Here is a 19,226-nt window from a genome sequence, read left to right on the forward strand (position 1 = left end):
GCGCCATGGCTTTCGCTGCTACCCGTCAGCGTTCACCCCGTTCATGCACCAATCTCACGCGATCCGAGTCCCACATCAACAAACAAGAGACTAGTGCAGAGAACCACTCTGGTACGTTTGCAGGCTTCACTGAATGCAAGAATTGTATTAAATGCCAGGATCAGTCGCCAAGTAAACACAAAGAGAGAGGAGAAAAACATTACCAAGCACAACTCCCACTGGACAAACCGCGCACCATGTTCGCAAATATTATTCGAGCATCTTTTCTCCCTGATCATCTGTGCTTCCATGTAAGACCCGCCCTCTCCAATGGATGCTTTACAGAAATGCTCACAAGCAAAACAGCAGGTCTGAAGAAAGGAGCGGAGATTTGCAGGACAGAGAGAGCACGGCTGCTGATCTAATTCGACCCTGCAGTCGGTATCGACCGGTCAGTCCGCTGAGGCGCGCCGCCGTCCGAGCATGTCTACAGAGTTGGAGCTGGCCTTCCGGCTGGACACCCAGCTGACAGAGGTGATGCGCCTGCGGGTTCAGTCTCTGCAGCAGCGAGGCCAGAAGAGGCAGGAAGGCGAGCGCCTGCTGCAGGCCAACGAGGTCGTGTACCGGCTCGACTTTGTCAAACAATCCCTCCAGTTCTCGCACTGGACGGTGCAGCTCGCTCAGCCAGGACGCCTCGTGATCACCGCCACTTCGCAACTGTGGACCCCCGACCTCACCAACCTGATGACGCGCCAGCTGCTGGAGCCCGCCGGAGTTTTCTGGAGGGAGCCGCCCAACGCCCCCAATGCTCCCATCCAGTGCTACGATGCGGACGCCACCGAGTTCGGTGAGAGGATCGCCGAGCTGGCGATGGTGAGAAAGGTAATGTACTTTCTGTTCGAGTTCGCAGAAGGCTGCAGTCCCGAGACTATTGACTGCTCCATCAACTTCCATGTGGACAAGTGAGATTTTCAAATGAAATAAATTCTGCAAACTCTTATTTTGTGATTATGTGCTATTAGCTGAGAAAGCAATATTAGTTATATTTCTCCTGACGACAACCAAGAAGTTGAGACCACCTGTTGTTCACACAAAAGGTGGTATTTATCTTTGCACTCTGATGTAGGAAAAAACAAACAAAATCATAATAAACCTCAGGAATATATCAACATTCTTTTCAAATGAACATAGCTTTGTGTTTGGACTGTTGTACAAAAACCTCCTGCCTGACAAACAGCCAACCCTGAAGGGTTTTGTGTTGTGGAGTCCCATGAGACAATGCATAGAGACGGAGTGTATTTGTGTATGTGGGAGCTGACAATTCCCAAGTGCACGAGCGAACAGTTTCCTGCTGCCTCATCTATCTCTGTCTTGCAAACAAGATGAGAGGGGGGGGGGGTGTGGATATCATTTCTCCTCCTCCTGCTCCTCTTTGCTCTCTTGCATGCTCTCCGTCACTGCTTTGCCACAGGGGACCCAACACCAAGTGTAACTGTGAATGAAAACTCGACGATCTGATAAAGTGTGAAAGAAAAGAAAATGACTTCAGGAGAAATCACAGGTAGTCCTTATTGGTACAAAGAGGTACAAGTGATCAAAGGCTCAATCTCTGTATTCCCTGTTCAATAAAGTTTAACTCTGCACATTCTCTGGATTCTTAATGAAGTAGATCTCACCCTCAGTCCCAAACACACAAATACAAATTTGCATTTGTGTCTTGACTTCTTGTCCTCTGACTCACATTTCCACGGCCTATCCATGATCAAAAGATTTTATAAATTTGATTTGGTTGTAAGAGGCCAATTTAAAAAAAGAATATCTCTACAGCTTAAACAATGTAGTTTAAACTTTTTTGCGGTAGTTAGCTCATCTAAAAGCGGCATACCGTAAAATGTTTTCAAGTACCAGCACACAGTTCACTGGGGAAAAGTATCTCTTGTGAGACTGGAGGGGAGCATTACTTGTTTTGCTTTCATAAGAAATGAAGCTAATGGCTAATGGGACTCTGAAAAGACAATCATCTTGGTGAAAAAGCTGTTTAAACCACCAGACATCGACATTCCTGCTTCACAAAGGTAGACAGCTCTCCGAAAGACAGGCAAGACGGTCTAAAGCTACTTGGCAAGATGGATAAAAGTTCTAAAGCCCATTTTTAGTATTCAATGCACAAAAAAAGGAAAAACGCTAATGTCAGACAAAATTAGAAAGTGTGATTTATGCCCGTGTTTCCACTTGAAAGTATCACAATGTCAGTGTGACACACTCGCACATGCACACACACACACACACACACACACACACACACACACACACACACACACACACACACACACACACACACACACACACACACACACACACACACACACACACACACACACACACAGACACACACACACACACAAACACAAAAGAACAATTAAGGACAGTCAAAGGATGCTGGTCCTCATGTGTGATATGTGGTTGAAGGCAACCTTTATTGCTGTGTGTTTTCTGTTTTGTGCATATTAGTGAAAAATTTGATCGCAGCTACTGGATACAAATGTAGTAGATAAAATGTGGTGTAGTTACTTTACAAGATACTGCAAATAAAAAGTAACAAGTATGAGGATGAATAACGCTTACGTTTCTTCTTCTTTTTGGCTTGTCTTATTAATGTGTAAAGAATACCATACAATACAATACAATACAATACAATACAATACAATACAATTATTTCAGAGGGAAATACTTTAAAACGGCATGTATGAAAGAAATAATTACAAGGAAATAGTAGCAATAAAATAGCAAGAGATGAATTACCAACATGCACAATGGTGGAGAGATATGTTATAAATTAAAGGTAACTAAAATGTATTTAATGCTACTGATACAAAATATACTAAAAACTTGATGTAAATAGTTTTCCCATACTGCACTAAAGTCATGAGTCAATCAAAAATCGAGTATTTTATCTCCCCGAGCAAAATCAAAACTTTATTTTAACTAACATTAATAGAAGAGTGTAAATGCTTTTCTTAAAAAGTATTTAATGATTGTATGTTCTCTTAATTTTATGTAAGGTTTACTTATTGCATTAGTTTAATGGGAGAAAGATCCTTTATGTCTGAATTGATGCTTCTTCAAAAAAAATAAAGAACGTTGATCAATTCACTAAAATATGCTTAAGTGAGAATCCGAGCTTCAAGTCAGTGAATCCGTATAGGACTAAACCATTATAGAAAATATGCATGAAACACTCCCTTAACTGTAGATGGTTGAACATGAGAGAATGAGTGTGGAATGAAACAAATGGGGAGTAAATAGAGGGAGGAACACTATGTAAACGGGGCCATATGAAAACTGGCTCTTTGAGCAGTCTGCCACAATCCGACGCCTCGCTACAACAGGCCGAGGCATCTTCTTTCAAATCCCATTAAACCTCAGTAATCACTTTGTTTCCTCTGTCAAAATAGATGCCAGAGAACATTTGACAATAATCCTGACAGCTGAAGCTCCACCACCAGCTGAAGCACGGTTCAAACACAGAAATTTCTTTTCTACTTTTAGTGAAATAACGTTGCAGATTTTGGGCTGACGCTGGCTGACAAGTGTGTATCTGAGTTGACAATCTGGATCGCACAAGTATTTACTCACATCTTACAAGGGTTTAAACAGAATTTTTATTGCACAGTCTTACAAGTCAGGGCAGAGTCTCTAATTTACCTGCGTCCACGCGGCAGATGTGATTGGTAAAACTAGGTTTACTCACATCTTACACGGGTTTAAACTGTTGCATCTTCCTGTTGCATCTTCCTACAAAAAACCTGAAATCAATACTGCACATCTGACTTTAATTACTGCCTTTGCATGCTCAAAATGGCATTTTGAGGAAAGCTCAGACAGTTTTGATGCCGTGCTGTACATATTTACTACTGAGACGAAACAACCATTGGCGAGAATCAATGTGGTCACATTACAGTGGAAAAATGGTCTAATTGTATCTGTGGAAGATTATTATTCCTGAAAATGAGAGATATCACGTGCTCGCAGGAGTATTTTATGCTAGGATTTTGCATGTATTAGGCGGCTTGAGCTCCTTTTTTGTGTAATCTATTAGATGATGGTCAAAATTTGAGGGACACCACAGAAAATATATCTACTGTAATAATGAAGTCCGCAAAGAAAAAAAAATCATGGCGATCCAGCTGGGGAAACACTCATTTCATTAAAAAAGGATTTCTACTGAAAGCTGGTCTGGTTTGCATCTCTTTTTCAAACATGATAAAGACAGAGGCAATAATAAACTACACTAGCATTTACTACACAGAGGTAGGAAATCCCATTGTGCATCACTACATTCATCTATTTGCTAAACTCATCCGATATTGTATTTCACATGATTTGGGAAACATACCTGAAATTCCATATTCATGAAGGCAATTGGGATAAATAGTGTGCATGACTTTAAATGAGCTTCCAGATGCTATAGTATACCCATATCGAACATGAGGGAGCTTCTGTTAATCCCTGTGGATGAGGAAATCTTCATATAGCAGCATCGCCAGATGGAAGAGGGAGCGAGGTGATCATAACGTGAGGAGATCAGAAATTGTGCACAAGGAGGACGGTGAGGAAATGCTGCTCTTTGCATGTGATTTGAACCTGGGTCAGCCACCAATATGAAACACGTCAAATGTGGCGCAGTACAGATCAGAACCACTTAAAATATGAGCTTAGTGGGTCAGTTAAATGTGAAATCGGTGCATATGAAGGCTTCTGGTGTTGTATGTGTCGAGAGGGTGAGTCCACCAGCTTCAAGTTACCAAACGATAGATTGGAGACCATTTTTTCAGCCTGCTGGGCTGAAGAGAAAAACACTGCTCTACCTTATCCCCTATTCCTGCATGAATTATAAGAATTAGCCCTCCCTTTCTGGTTATCTATGTATAATAATAATAATAATAATAATAATAATAATAATAATAATAATAATAATAATAATAATAATAATAATAATAATAATAATAATAAAAACACATTGGGAGGATGTCATGCAGTCTTAGTGCTCTCCACAATGGTCCTCAGAGACTCATCATTAGTCTCCACCAATCAAACCTCCTCTAGCTGAGGGAGCCTGCTGAGAGCGGGGAGGTGCCGCACTCTGCTAATGAGCACTTTGGTGTTTACTTCTCATCATGATGGCTCCTAATGGACACTTAAACTCAAAATATGGAATAATTACAATTGCGCACATGCAGCGCCCCTTTTTCAAAATGTATTATTCCTAATTTTGTGCAGAGATCCTTTTATCTTCAATTATCTCTCAATTAGGTCACCATTACTTGGCTGACCCTGATCCAAACTTTTTGTTCTATTATTTTTTGGTGAGTGTGTGTTTAACGCTGCTGAAAGTTATTTGTTCTCAAGACCACTCAGCCAACTGGGCTTGTTGAAACAAGTGGTTATCACTATTTAATGATCTTTCTTATTTTTCATCTTTTCTTTGTTGTTTTCTTGTCATTTGTTTGGTTATTCATTGTATTCACTCATTTGTGAATAAATGAAAAATAAGAGGTAAAATAATTCAAAAGTGGTGTTAGTTAAAAAAAAAAAAAAACATTCATTCATAGACTACTTACTTTCTGCCACAAAGACTCCCTGGAGGCGAGGCTGGAGCATGCCGCCACAAACCAGCAGTTACCCAGCTGCCCCTGGTGCAAGTCGTGTGCACTGATGCCATCTACAAACAGGTGAGGGTCCTCACACAGCTCCTACACACAGAGGCAAACAAAATGTTACTGAACACAGACAGCTGACGTTTGGTACATGGATGGATAAATGAACATGATGGGTCAAATCGAGAGGACTAATTACGGTACCTCAATGGGATCAATGAGGTAACTGATCTATTGAGGTGTGTATTCATGGAACCAAGCCAGAAGCACGGTTGAAAATTATTTCATAACTTAAATAAGCATTATATCTCACTTTCCCTGCCTATTATAATACAAGAAAGTGTAAATTGACTGAGGCTAGCATCATAATTTATACAGACTTTAAAAGATTCCCTAAAGCTAACACTATCCTACCAATATGACGTGTCAGTCGCAGTAAAATATAAATATACTGAACGTGCTGAGCATGGAAACTGACATACATTGACAGGAAAGGAAAGGTATTGTGCATCGTTCTAATTTTACCAGTCCCAGAAATACTATAAAAGAAAAAAAAACTATTACCTTTTTTTATATGACTGTTTTGGTATATAGACATTAGCACAGGCTAAAGGGAATCTTTAGAATTTCAGGTTTAGAATTTCAGCCAATATCTGTATTCTTTATTCTTTTGTTGGAGGGAAAAAAAAAATAATAAATAAAAAAAAAAAAATATATATATATATATACATATATATAATTGTAATGTATTCTTAAGAGTTTACTACAATAGACACAAATAGGTTGCTTGGGCCGCTTCATGACTCAGGAGGAGACCATCTGTCCTGGAGCACCTACGTATCATATTCATGATCCTTTACTCAGGAGTGGGAGCGCTAAGTACATTTGTGAAAACACATTTCCAGAGTGCTACGTGTCGAGGTGCATTTTCCGCCACAATGTGGACAGACAGACCTCCATTACTGCGAAACAGTCCGTTCAATGAGCCGATCCTGCTTTCTCTCTCCTGCACAGATACCAGACTGTCACGCCCACCAACCGGCACGCGTGTGAAATACACGCACACAAAATGAGATGTCCTGTGGTTTCTGTCATAATGCATGGGATGATTACTACTGGCTGTGAACCGACAGCCACTTACGGAGAGACACACTGGCCTTCACTCTTTTGTCGACACACAATGGGGACACTGCAATACAGATGTGTTAAAAATGAGGGGAGGTGTGTCGAGAAACTCCGAATATTACCACATGTTAAAAATGAGTTAAAACAAAACGCAAAATATAAACATTATGATCAATATTGTAAAGTAAAATCTAGTTTGTTGACATGAAATGTCCATCAACACCTGAATCGAAAGGATGTTTACTCAAAAATGAAGTAATTGAAGTACCTCTTGGTAGTCTTACAGTTTATTCCCTACTGGGCTTAAAACAACCTTGGAGGAATAGGTTAAAAAGATAATATCAATATTTGCCATGATACCATCACAAAGTTGCTGCAGGTTCATATCCATGATGAGCACCAGTATGTGCGGGTGCTGTATTCATGTTGTGGTTTTCCTCACATGCAAAGCGGCTTTCAAATTGCAGCTTTTGTGTTTGTGTTGTGGCTTTTTTATTTGTGTTGCAACTTTTTGATTGTTGTCACTTTTCTAGAATATCACACATGTGCACATAAGCAAAACAAACATCCAGCTACACAATTCATAACAACTCCCATGCTTGAGGCCTCATTCTCCCCAAATGACTTGTACATTCAGCACAAAAGTAAAGCATCCGAAATACTTTTTATATCAAGACTCATTGCTGTATTAGCTGCATATATCAAAGCACGCTTACATACTTTATATTCTCAGCCTGGTGTCACATTGATTATACAGTATGAGGTAAGATAACTAATTGCATCACATCCATCTTCTTGGAGACTTTCAAAGGTTAACAACGGACCAGAATAAAAACACTCTCGACAACTTAATATTTTACTACATCCTGCAGAGCTCCACTCACAGTGATCTGGGTGTGAACGGTCTGTCTGTTTTCTGCTCTCTGCTTTATGGGCCCGGCGGGTCGATGGGCACCTTGGCCATTACTCAACAGCCAACGGAAAGCACAGTGTCGCTTAACAGCTCTTTATCTTTACACACTCGCACCACTCAACTAGGGTTAGAAAAGTAAAAGAGGGGCGATACCATGTGGGCATTAACTCATGTTAGCTACACACGGGATGGCAACCAGCCTTTTATTGTGACGTGCAGCCTCAGTCTATATGATGCCCGCAGATTATGAATGTGTGAGACCTTGTTTACTCGTCCATATACGCTCACAATTGTGTTTCTGGAAGCCAGGTCTGATAGTGATCAATGTTTGCCTCACGAGTTGGATGTGGTGATGATACACATTAAATCCAACTTGATAAAATACAGAAACAAAACAAAATTTAATTACCTTCCACACAGCGGTGAGTGGTTAGTACACACACCACACGCCAGGAATATCCCTGGTTTGATTTCAGGCATGGGGGCTTTCATTTGTAAAGTTTGCATGCGTGGGTTTTGAATGTGCGTGTGGGTGTCCATGCTGTACCTGGCCGTCTCTCTTTATGAACAGGTTCAACCACCCTGAAATCTATTTTACATTTCTTGTTTGTATAAAGCAACAGAGCATTTTGGCTCATTTTATTCTAACAAATACAAATATCATGCAACATATTGAACACTGCGCAGTGAAGGGTTTTAAATGTTATATACCAGGTCATTCTTGCAATTTTCATTTTATAAGACATGATTTAAAAAAAAAACTTTTCATCATTTCTAAAGCAGGATAATGGTATTTTAATACAAAGCACTCTCCCTTCACTGTGACTTGAAGCTCAATCAAGGGAATGATTCACAATTGATGTTTTTTGATGTTTGCTCATTTTTACACAAAGGTTATTCACACTGGTTTAAATCAAATTTTTATTACTTTCTCTTCTTTATCGAAGCAAGTATTTCAGACGGGAAGACTTAAAGCAACCCGTTCCTCAATGACATCAATGAATTAAAGTTTCACAGTGATCAGTTACCGTAGCACCACTAGAATTATCAATATTTATTAAGTTCTTTATGCCTGTCCATGGGTGCATCTCCAAAAATGTTAAATATCTTGAAAAACTGTTTTACGTTTTTATTTTTACTTACTTCATACAGCAAAACTTACATCTAATTTATGGTTATTTAATTTAAAGGTAAATATTTAAAGCAGTATTTGGTTTTGATCATAGTAATTATGGATAATAAAGTCAGAAATTACAAAAACTTACAAGTGCTTCCCTGTACCATCAAAAACATAAAGTAATATTGAAAATTAATGAATACTGAAATTTGACAATGTGTTGGATAAATGACCAGAAGCTCCCACATCGTCTTTAGAAACTCTACAGCCATAAAATGTCATTTAACTCAAGCGGAATGAATATAATAATAGTTACAATTGGGTTATTAGTACATACAGGTGCCTCTCAAAAAGTTTAGACAGTGTAGGTTGGCCCTGTTCCCCTATTGAACAGCATGGTATAGAAGATGGATGCATGTATAAAACAATTATACAATAATAGAGAACAATTAATGATTATATACTGTTTCTTTATGATAAGTTTTGAATCTGCATGTTGATACCCCATATCAGACATTTTAATTGACAAGTCCTAAAAATAGATTAGCAGAAAATAAATGTTTGCCTTTTTGGACAGATTTTATTACATTGGATCGATACATTCAAACTGGTTGAACCTGCTGGCTGGAGCTGTAGCACTTCAATGTAAAGTCTGCATATTGTTTTGGCTCAGAGAGCTCTGGTCTCTTTCCACGAGAAGAAAACGCTGCAGCAGACGAGAACTGGAGAAGAAGGTTTGCGATAGGCGTGGATGTATTTGCCGACATGCGAGCTAGCCCCGTGATAACCTGGATTTCTTCTCAGCGTGGGTTGCTATTGGCTAAAGCTGGCTAAACCACGTCACTTTAATTAATATAACTATCACTGCTTGTATCGGCCTTTACAAATTATGTGTATGGACATGACGTAAGATCATAGCATAAACACACAGGGTGGCCCACACACGCACACACGCACACACACGCGCGCACACACACACACACACACACACACACACACACACACACACACACACACACACACACACACACACACACACACACACACACACACACACACACACACACGCACACGCACACACACAGGACGCCACCAAGGTCAGTCATTTGCTGACTCTGCAATGCTCAATGCTGCAAAAGCAAACTTTTAATCAGAAGCAAAGGCCACTGCAGCGCTCGCTGGAGACCTGTCCCCTCCACCACCAGCAGCACACTCATCTTTGCCCTACAATGACCATCTCAAACATGCAAGCGAGTCGGCACGCCTGCGTGAAGCAATGTTTGGATGTGGCTCTGTGAGACTGTGTCTGAGTTAAGATATCTAATCACGTTCCTTCTCCTCATCCACAGCTGCATTGATTGGTGGAGCCTGAGCAGCGGCGGGGGCTCCCAGTGGTGGCCCGCCATCCAGGGATCGGCTCAGGTGGAAGAGTAATAGAGTATCGATCACCGCCGGGCCCTGCAGACACTGAAGTAATGTGAATATTGTGGCTGAGCACAGACTAATCATTTACCCTGCTACTGAGAACCTTTCAACCAGCTTCATAGCCCTGCTCAGCACCATTCATCAAGTTTGCGAGGGGAACTGTCACACACACACACACACACACACACACACACACACACACACACACACACACACACACATACACACACACACACACACACACACACACACACACACACACACACACACACACACACACACACACACACACACACACACACACACACACACACACACACACACACACACACACACAAAGCCAGCCACATGTCCAACACACTGGAGATTAAAGATGGAAATCTCAGCTATAAACCAAAATATATTACAACTTTTAGGTTTTCTTGAAACTATAGGTCTTCTTTCCCGCCTGTTTTTATGCATAGGTTAGATAGAAAAAAAATCTAAATTATCAAAAATAATGTCATAGCAAAACAGGCATTTGAAATAATGCACTATGATAGACTCAAAAAAGGACTTTTTTTAATGATAAATGAAAGTGTTAATGATCCATTCTGGTGGAAATGATCAGTCTTCCTAATTAAAAGTTTGCCTGAATTGTTCTCAAAGTATTATTATTGCATAATAATTAATAATTATTCCATAACCAGTATTTGTGCATTGGCTGGCAGTCGTGAGTCACTGTATGGAAGACTAAATGTGCCAAAACTAAATAAATACACCATTAAATAGTTAATTAAATGTGTCATTAATTCATTGAAATTCATTGGATTGTTCATACAATAATAGGGCACGTGAACTGGGTTTAGACCATCGTGAGACAGGTTAGTTTTACCCTACTGATGATGTATTGTTGCAATAGTACTATTTGAATTGACACTAACACTATTTGATTAATTAATTCATGGTCCGGGGTTGCACTGCTTCATGAATTAATTTTATCTGTTACACTCACCCGTCGAATGAAGTTAACACTAATCTAGTCAAACCCACTGCTTTGGTAAGAAGTATTTCAAAACATGATGGCTGCATACCAAAGGACCTGCATGAACTTTAAAAGTTTTTTTCCTGAGATGAGCTACCACAACAGCCTGTAACCAAGTATCAAATGTCACCAAGTGAACCACGAGAATGGATTCTACAGTTTCAAAACACGGCGGTTCCATCTGCGGGATTTTAGTCCTTTTATCTTGCTCTGAATATAAGTTTTGTTTCTTACAATTTCTTTTTTTTTTTTTTTTAAATCATTTCACTTGTTTAATTTATTTGGCTGTGTCAGCATTTACTGAGTAAAAGCATGAACTGTGTGAGTCAGAAGCTTCATCTTTGTTCATCTCGACAGTTTCTGAAGTTTTACCATTGAATAAAGAGGCATCCATTAATCTGATCATTCAATAATTTTTTTTTATATCATGACGACAGTTAATTTGCAATATATTGTGCAGCCTTCCTGGAATCGAAAGCAAACCTTGTGAACTGACCAAATGCTTAAATTTTTAAGCCTTCTGATCGTGTAAGGGATTCAAGAACAGACCACAAAGAACACCTATGCAGACACATGTAGCACATGCAAACTACACAAGTGTACAGCACAGAATTGATCCCGACTTCATCTTAATGTGAGAAGACAGTGGTAGAATTTTAAACACCAATCAAGCAGGGGTCTTGAGGAGCCTTCAGGGGCCACAACGACTAGAGGAAGTAAAAAAACAACAACCTGCTGCTTGTGTTTCGACAGCAAAGACATTAAACTATAATAATGGTCAATGCAATGCCTACTCAAATTTAGATAAAAGAAGATCATAAATTCTTAGGAATAGTTACAGCTGGGAGGTCATGTTAGGCCCGGCAGCCCACTGGCAGAACATTAAACCAAGTAAAACTGTGAAAAAAATGGAAATGTCATATTAATTAATGCTCAAAGACACCCAAATTAGATTCATGATAAATGTACTCCCATTTCTTTTTAACAGGAAATGAGCAAAATATGTCAAATAACACTGGATCTGTCAAAATCCTTTAAGATTTGCAGCAGTCAAAACACCGACATGTTTAACCTGGACTGTGTAAAAGAAATGCCCTGTTGAAATGAGAGTATGCATGTTAAGCGTGACGCACCATTTAAAATGAGCTTTTGTCAGGAACGTCATTAAAATTTGATTGTTCAGAACATTTCATTCTCTCAAAGCCACTTTGCCCCTAAGTAGTTTGATGCTTAACTTCATTATCGTGCACTCTGCCCTGAATGAAATAATGCATAGGGAATGAGCTTTCAAACAGACTGTTGCACAAAAAAAAGACAGAACAAATGTGGGAACAATAATAAAGCTATTGAATAATAGAACCGTTGGCCAGTTTGAACTCGGCAACTCCTTCACTCAGTTTGAGTTCAATGCACTTAAAACATAACTGAATTTTACTGGATCCTTTAAGACAAAATCTATAATTGCAACAATTCTACAAGGAACCTATTATTTCATTGGAGTTTTAACCATTTGTCCACAGTGTTGAATACAATCAGGGTTGTTCAATAATAGTAAACTAATAATCTAAAATTATAAAAACATGTTGAATTGCCTGTTTAGTTATTGTATTCGATTATTATTATTTTTTTTTTGTCAATTGTGTAGAATGGGGGTAGGACTTGATAATCCTAGGCTTCTTCCTATCTTCCTATCTTTTCAAACAGTTAAACGTGTATTATATTGAAATTGGATTCATCATTTTTTTTCCCCTTTCCCATTATTTCACCTCATTTTAATTGTTCGTTTGAAATGAATAAATAAATCAAATAAACGCTACAAAGGTTAATTTATAACTGTGCTGAGCTTATGGTGCATTTCCAAAAATAATCCAATCCAATTGTAGCACTTCTACTGGAAGGAGCCTGTTTTTGCATGAAAGTGTCTGTTTGCACACAAACTTAAAAATATTTAGATGGTTTTCTAACAGTGAAAGCTGAAAAAGTAAATAAACATTTTCCCAAGTTGAGTTTAATGCCCTATAAAATTAATTCATTGACTGATATTTGGTGAAAAAACCAACTAATTTCTGCAACTCTACAGGAAATAACCTATTTTTTCATATACTCTCACTTTGAAAAGTAAATTCAGCAAAAATGTGCATAAGAATATGTCAAGTCTTGCCAAAGTTGTGTTCACAACATAAATGCAATCGTTTAAGCTATTAACTGAAATATATTTTTCGATAAAATACGTTTCAAAACAAAGTTCAGCAAAATCTGGGTTATTCGCTATCAGTGGGTACATTTGCAGAAGTTGAGTTAAACACGTTTTCTTTTTTTAATCTACTAATTGCAGCAATTCGAATGTTCGGAACTTCTTTTTGCATAAAAGCTTATCATCAGTGTGAACATGAAATTTCACCTCATTGTGATGTTTGCTATTATTATAAGTCATACAGGTAAATGCAATGCATAGACATTGATCCATCCTTACGAATCCCTGCAATTCTACTTTAAAGATTTTCACTATTCAAACACAGACTTCGGAATACTTTGATTGTTTGCCACCAGTGGAACCCAGAACTGTACATTCCAAAGTTAACTTCCACGTCCTGAGAGAAGTGAATGACACCTTTATTTCCACTAATTGCAGCAATTCTTCAGCAAAGAACCTATTATTTCATGATTTTTCTCTATCTTACCACAAACATGTTTACTGTAAGTAGAAGCTGTAAAACTACACATGGCTTTCTACTCACCTTTGCATAGTATTTTTGTATTTGTCAGACTTAAAACTACAAATGCTAACATAGCATTGCACTATAAGCCTCACCTGAATTTTTAATTTAGACATATCTACTCACGTATGTCACCATTTATAAAATGTGGCCATCCAACTGCAACAAAATGCAAATTAAATTTGCTATTTCATAAAATAAATGTGAAACAACCAATAATTTAAGGCCATATTAACATTCATTTACACGTGATAAGAATAAATAATGAAAAAAGTATGGAGATACTTGCTGAAAGCAAAGTGGTTGTGAGATAAATGCCAATGAAAGTAAGGTTCAATTTCTACCCAAGCAGATATTTACTTAGTCTTACTTACTAGCTATTGCCCTGCATTTCCCATCCATCCCCACACCAGCAAAATAGAAAAAAAGAAAAAAAAAAGCTGTCCTGAAATCTGCCCGTTTAGGATTCCCAGCCTTCTGACATAAATCACTGCCAGTGACGACACAAATCGAGTCCCACTGAAAATTAAAAGGATGCTCCTCCTGTATTTCCTCCTCCTCCTCTTCTTCCTCCAGTTTTCAGTCTGCATGACTGACATCACAGACCAAAACATATAATCTGCGTGACCCAGTTTCCATGGCGATGCACGCTGGCTGTCGCTGCAGTGGCATACAGGCAGAAGGAGGTTACACCATCCAGAACCACAGCCTGCTGTGTGTGTGTGTGTGTGTGTGTGTGTGTGTGTGTGTGTGTGTGTGTGTGTGTGTGTGTGTGTGTGTGTGTGTGTGTGTGTGTGTGTGTGTGTGTGTGTGTGTGTGTGTGTGCGCGTCGCTAAATCCTGAGGCCTGCATCTGATACTATCCCGCAATCAAAACATGCGTACATCACCGGCTTACACGAGGAGACTGAGGAATGCAGGTGAGAAATGACTCACTACTACTGATGTTTGTGGTAAATTATAGATGATTAGTTCTACTGTACATCATCAAACTCTTATCCTGCCAGGACCTTTGGTACAGACAGTCCACTCATGTGAATCTTTCCGAGGTGCGACAACTGCTCAGCGTTCATGCTCAGCTTCATAAAATGACATATTTCCACACTGAGGCCCCTTCGCCAGTTCACCAGGGGAAGAAGAATCTGTTTCCGGGTGCATGATCAGGATCAAATGATCCCGCAGACCTAAATATAAACTTGTGCAGTCAGTGGTACAAAGTCTGATATCAAGATAAAATCCACAACAAACAGCAGTCTGTTCACACACTGACATCACTACTTCAATCACAATCTGTCTAGTTTTTAGAGAGTATGTGGAAAAAAGAAATAATCTATGCGCTCCACAGACTGTATGACAAATTCCTCAAATCAAGTTCAAGATCTCTGAAAATAAGACTCATCTATAAGCAAACAACTCTTTCCATGGACTGCAACCCTACATTATTTACAAGCATCAAGATGCATTTACACTCAGTCGGTCCATCCAACTTAAAAAGTGTAAAACAGACTTTGATTTATTGTTGTTTGGGTGTGTTACAAATCTGACTCAACTCTGCACCGAGCACAGACAACAATGTGACTGCAACCAAAGCTGCCAAAAACAGCCTGAGAACAATAACATCAGCCATTAGAAACAATTCCACTTTAATGATGTAGCTAATGACGTCTAAACACACATCGAATAGCAACGCTGGAGGTTTTCCTGTTCCACACACTTTAAGCAATGCTTACTGTGGGTTAATGCAACAAAGCAGATGAAGAAGCTGGTCTGCAACACGTGTGTATTTATTCATTTATCGTTATCGCAATATCAACTCACTGAAACTGCAATAAATTGTGTTTCCATGCACAGAGCATTTACTATGAACAAAATATGAAGGAGTGAGATGAATAATTACTAGTTAAAAGATGTAAATCAGCTAATCATAGATCACGCAAATGTACTGATTTTGGCGTTCATAGATATGAGGGGCAGAAAAAGAAGTGAAACTTTGTTAGTTTCTACCACAGTGTTTGTCCAATTTATTGGTTTGTTGAAAAGCCACTCACTCTTATTTATCTCTGATCGGATGAGTTTAGGCAGAGGTGTCCAACTCCAGTTCTCGAGAGCCCCTGTCCTGCATGTTTTAGTTCTCTCCCTGCTTCAGCATACCTGAATGGAATGATGATGTCATCACCAAGGTTGTGAAAAAGCCCAATAACGAGCTCCTCATTGCAATCAGGTGTGTTGCAACTGGGAGAGACCTAAACGCTGCAGGACAGGGGTTCTCGAGGACCAGGGTTGGAGACCCCTGATTTAGAGGTTTAGTGACCTACAGCCCAATCATCTTAGCAAGAATTCGATTTGAAATGTAAAAAAAAAAAAAAAAAACCCACATACTTGTATTATCCTTATTACAAAGCAACTTACCCGAGGCCTCTTCCAGACGACACGTCCAATCCTATTGCCCTGATAGAAGAGCGAGTCGTCGATGGCGGGGAAACGGGGGTCCTCGAAGAGCAGGCCACTCTGCAAGCACTGCCTCTTCAGGGTGGAGTACTGCTGCCCCTCGAAGGCCTTCACTGAAGTGAACATACTGCAGCCCTGGAGGAGACAAGCCACATATCATCCGGGGACACCAGTCAGACCACAGAGCATTGGAGTACATATCCTCAACACGCATCGATTCACATCATATCTCACTGATCCTCTTGGTTTCTCACCAAAACGTTCCCCTTTTCCCTCTCGCGCATCTACTCATCCCCCCCCAATGCACACTTGCCGGTGACTGACAGCAGAATCCAGCAGACCGTAATACCTGAACAGTGAAAGCTCTCGGTGGAAACAGAAAGTCGATGTGTTCTGCTGCCTCCAGCGCAGCCTTGATTCACTGGGTCAAAATGATTAATCTGTCAATTCACTGATATCCTCCAGGGTCTAATTATCACTGCTATGTGTTGAAGGAGCAATGCACACATTGATCAGCTCTGGGCATGCGGAGGTACTGGTGAGTCGGGGCGGAGGCAAACTAAGATGGAGCAATTGAAGGGATAATCAATGCTGAGGCAGTGGATAAATGACAAAGCCATCAACATTTCACTGAGTGCCTCCCACCTCTTACATGATAGTTATTTTAATGACTGAAATTACACTGTGATAACGACACTAATGGGACAACATGACTGTATGTATATGAAACATGACATTATAGAGAGTAATCATACAGGTTTTGGCCTCTCAAGCTTATAGTTGATTAATTGCACAGTGATTAAATATAAATTAATGTTTGCGTTCATTACTGTGTTTCAAACTAAGACGCGGTGTTGTAGTGGTTACATTAGCAGCCTCACATTGAAAATATACCTTGTTCCATTTAAGGCTCGAAACCCAACTTTACATGTTCTCCCTGTGCATGTGTGGTTTTTCTCCAGTTTCCACCCACTGTACAAACACATGACTTTATGTTAGTTGGTTTCTCTAAATTGCCCGTTTTCCTCTCTCAGTTTTTGTATTGTGAAGGACTGGCAACCTGTCTGGGCTGTTAGAAAATGAATGGCTGTGGCTCTAGGTGAGGAGAAGGCCAGAAATTACTCAATTCAATTCAATTTCCTTTGTATAGCGCCAAATACAACAGTCATTTCAAAGACCCTTTAATGGACCAACCCCAACCATTAGTAGTGATGGAAAAACTCCCTTTTAACAGGAGAAACCTGCAAAACCAGGCTCAGGGGTGGCGACTTTCTGCTGTTCCATTTTGGGTTAGGTGGTACAAGGTGAGATAAATACCTAGGACAGACAGGTATATTATGGAGAGGGATTCAAACCATATTTCAGGCAGGGGGTAGGAGTTCTGATTTTGATCTTTTGGCTAAAATAAACAGAAGTAATTGCCTCATTTGGCCACTAGGTGTCAGTGCTGTGATCTATCCTTCGCCATTACATCCAAAGAAGAACATACCATGGAATCATTTAACATCGATTTTCTTGTAAAAGTCATTTTGAGAATATCTTGATTGATGACAGCGGTCTCTCTTTTTCTGATCAGTTGGGGGGGAAAAAACACTAGCACAATCTATTGCTGTTTATCGGTCACTATCTACCAAATCTACCAAATAAAAACCAACGGGCCAAAGTTATTTGTTTGAAACACTGCAATGACTTTTGAAAATTAGTTAATTTCAACAATAAAGCCTCATGAGTGTGAAGAGATTTATCTCCATAGTGAGCGTCATCATCAACAAACTGAAAATGTCATTAGAAAACTCAATACGCAGACGATCAATATGAAGACTTATTCATGCCTAACCCTCTCATGGTCATCTATTTACATATTTTCTATTCAATTAGTGACACTTAATTCATCTGGCTGCAGAACTATTGACAATTTGACAGAGATTTATTACAGGAAATCCAAGTTTCTCAGGTCAGTGAACGTCTCATTAAATTTTAAATATGGACACACACTTAATGTAGACTGAATTTAATGATTTGACATTAAATGGGGTATTTTATTCTCAATTCTTCTATTTATTGTTGAATTTACCGTCTGGGTTTTCCACCAAAAACTGTAGCTCAAATCCAATTTTCTTCTAAAACGCATTTTTCATTTATTTCTTTTTACCCATAAACACAGGCTTTTTCCCAGCCTTTTAACCTTGAAGCGTTAGTCACTCACTTTTCCAAAACACACAGGCAGAAAGAGCCATGAACCTCTCTGGCTCGCACCATGCTGTTTTAAAGTTAACACACCCTGAATGCTAAAAAGACACCAAAGTATAATCCAGCTGCTTGAGGCGCTCGCATCTTTGTAGGACTCAGCTTCGAACTGACGCCAGGGAGCTATGAGAGCCGTGCTCAGATGATGTGGGAGCGATCGCTCCTCCACAGCTTTTCGAACTCATCTTAAAGTCGGAGATGAAATGATCCTGTGATGTTGTTTGTGTCACCCGTGCTCAGAACAGAAGTGTGTCGGGTAGAAGTGGCGCACAGATGGACCCGTGCAGATGCATCCCATTTACACCTGCATTCCACCTGCATTTGAGTATTTCATCTGGATGCAGAAAAAAAAGATAATGCAGGCTTAGATGCACGCGGACTGCAGTGCAGGCAGATCGACCGGGCCACATCTGTAAGATGATCTGACTCGCACTGTGACCGGACTCCAGCCAAGTGTAAAGGACGTCTGCACGCAGTGGTGTCATCTTTAAAATAAAGATTCAGCATTGCGTTTGGCAAAAAAGTCAGTGGCTGCAGCAGCAGTATCAAACACATGCTTGTCTCAATGTTCGGAG

General features: G+C 39.7%; 2 protein-coding genes across 2 annotated transcripts in view; one reads left to right on the forward strand and one right to left on the reverse strand.

Moving 5' to 3' along the window:
* capn5b (calpain 5b) overlaps window positions 1-16,530 on the reverse strand; it is a gene marked incomplete at both ends in the record, with an annotated part of 35,171 nt that extends 18,641 nt beyond the window's left edge. The window contains 2 exons of the mRNA XM_080509561.1: window positions 5,601-5,732; window positions 16,366-16,530. Of these exons, the coding sequence (XP_080365687.1) occupies window positions 5,601-5,732; window positions 16,366-16,530 (297 nt within the window). The remainder of the gene's footprint in view (window positions 1-5,600; window positions 5,733-16,365) is intronic.
* Window positions 463-945, forward strand: ompb (olfactory marker protein b; the record flags this gene model as incomplete). Its single annotated transcript, XM_080508915.1, has 1 exon — window positions 463-945. One exon carries the CDS (start codon window positions 463-465, stop codon window positions 943-945), a length of 483 nt encoding a protein of 160 aa, XP_080365041.1.
* Window positions 16,531-19,226: the final 2,696 nt, after the last annotated feature.

The sequence above is a fragment of the Blennius ocellaris genome (assembly GCF_963422515.1).
Source record: "Blennius ocellaris genome assembly, chromosome: 14".
NCBI classification, from domain to species: Eukaryota; Metazoa; Chordata; class Actinopteri; order Blenniiformes; family Blenniidae; genus Blennius; species Blennius ocellaris.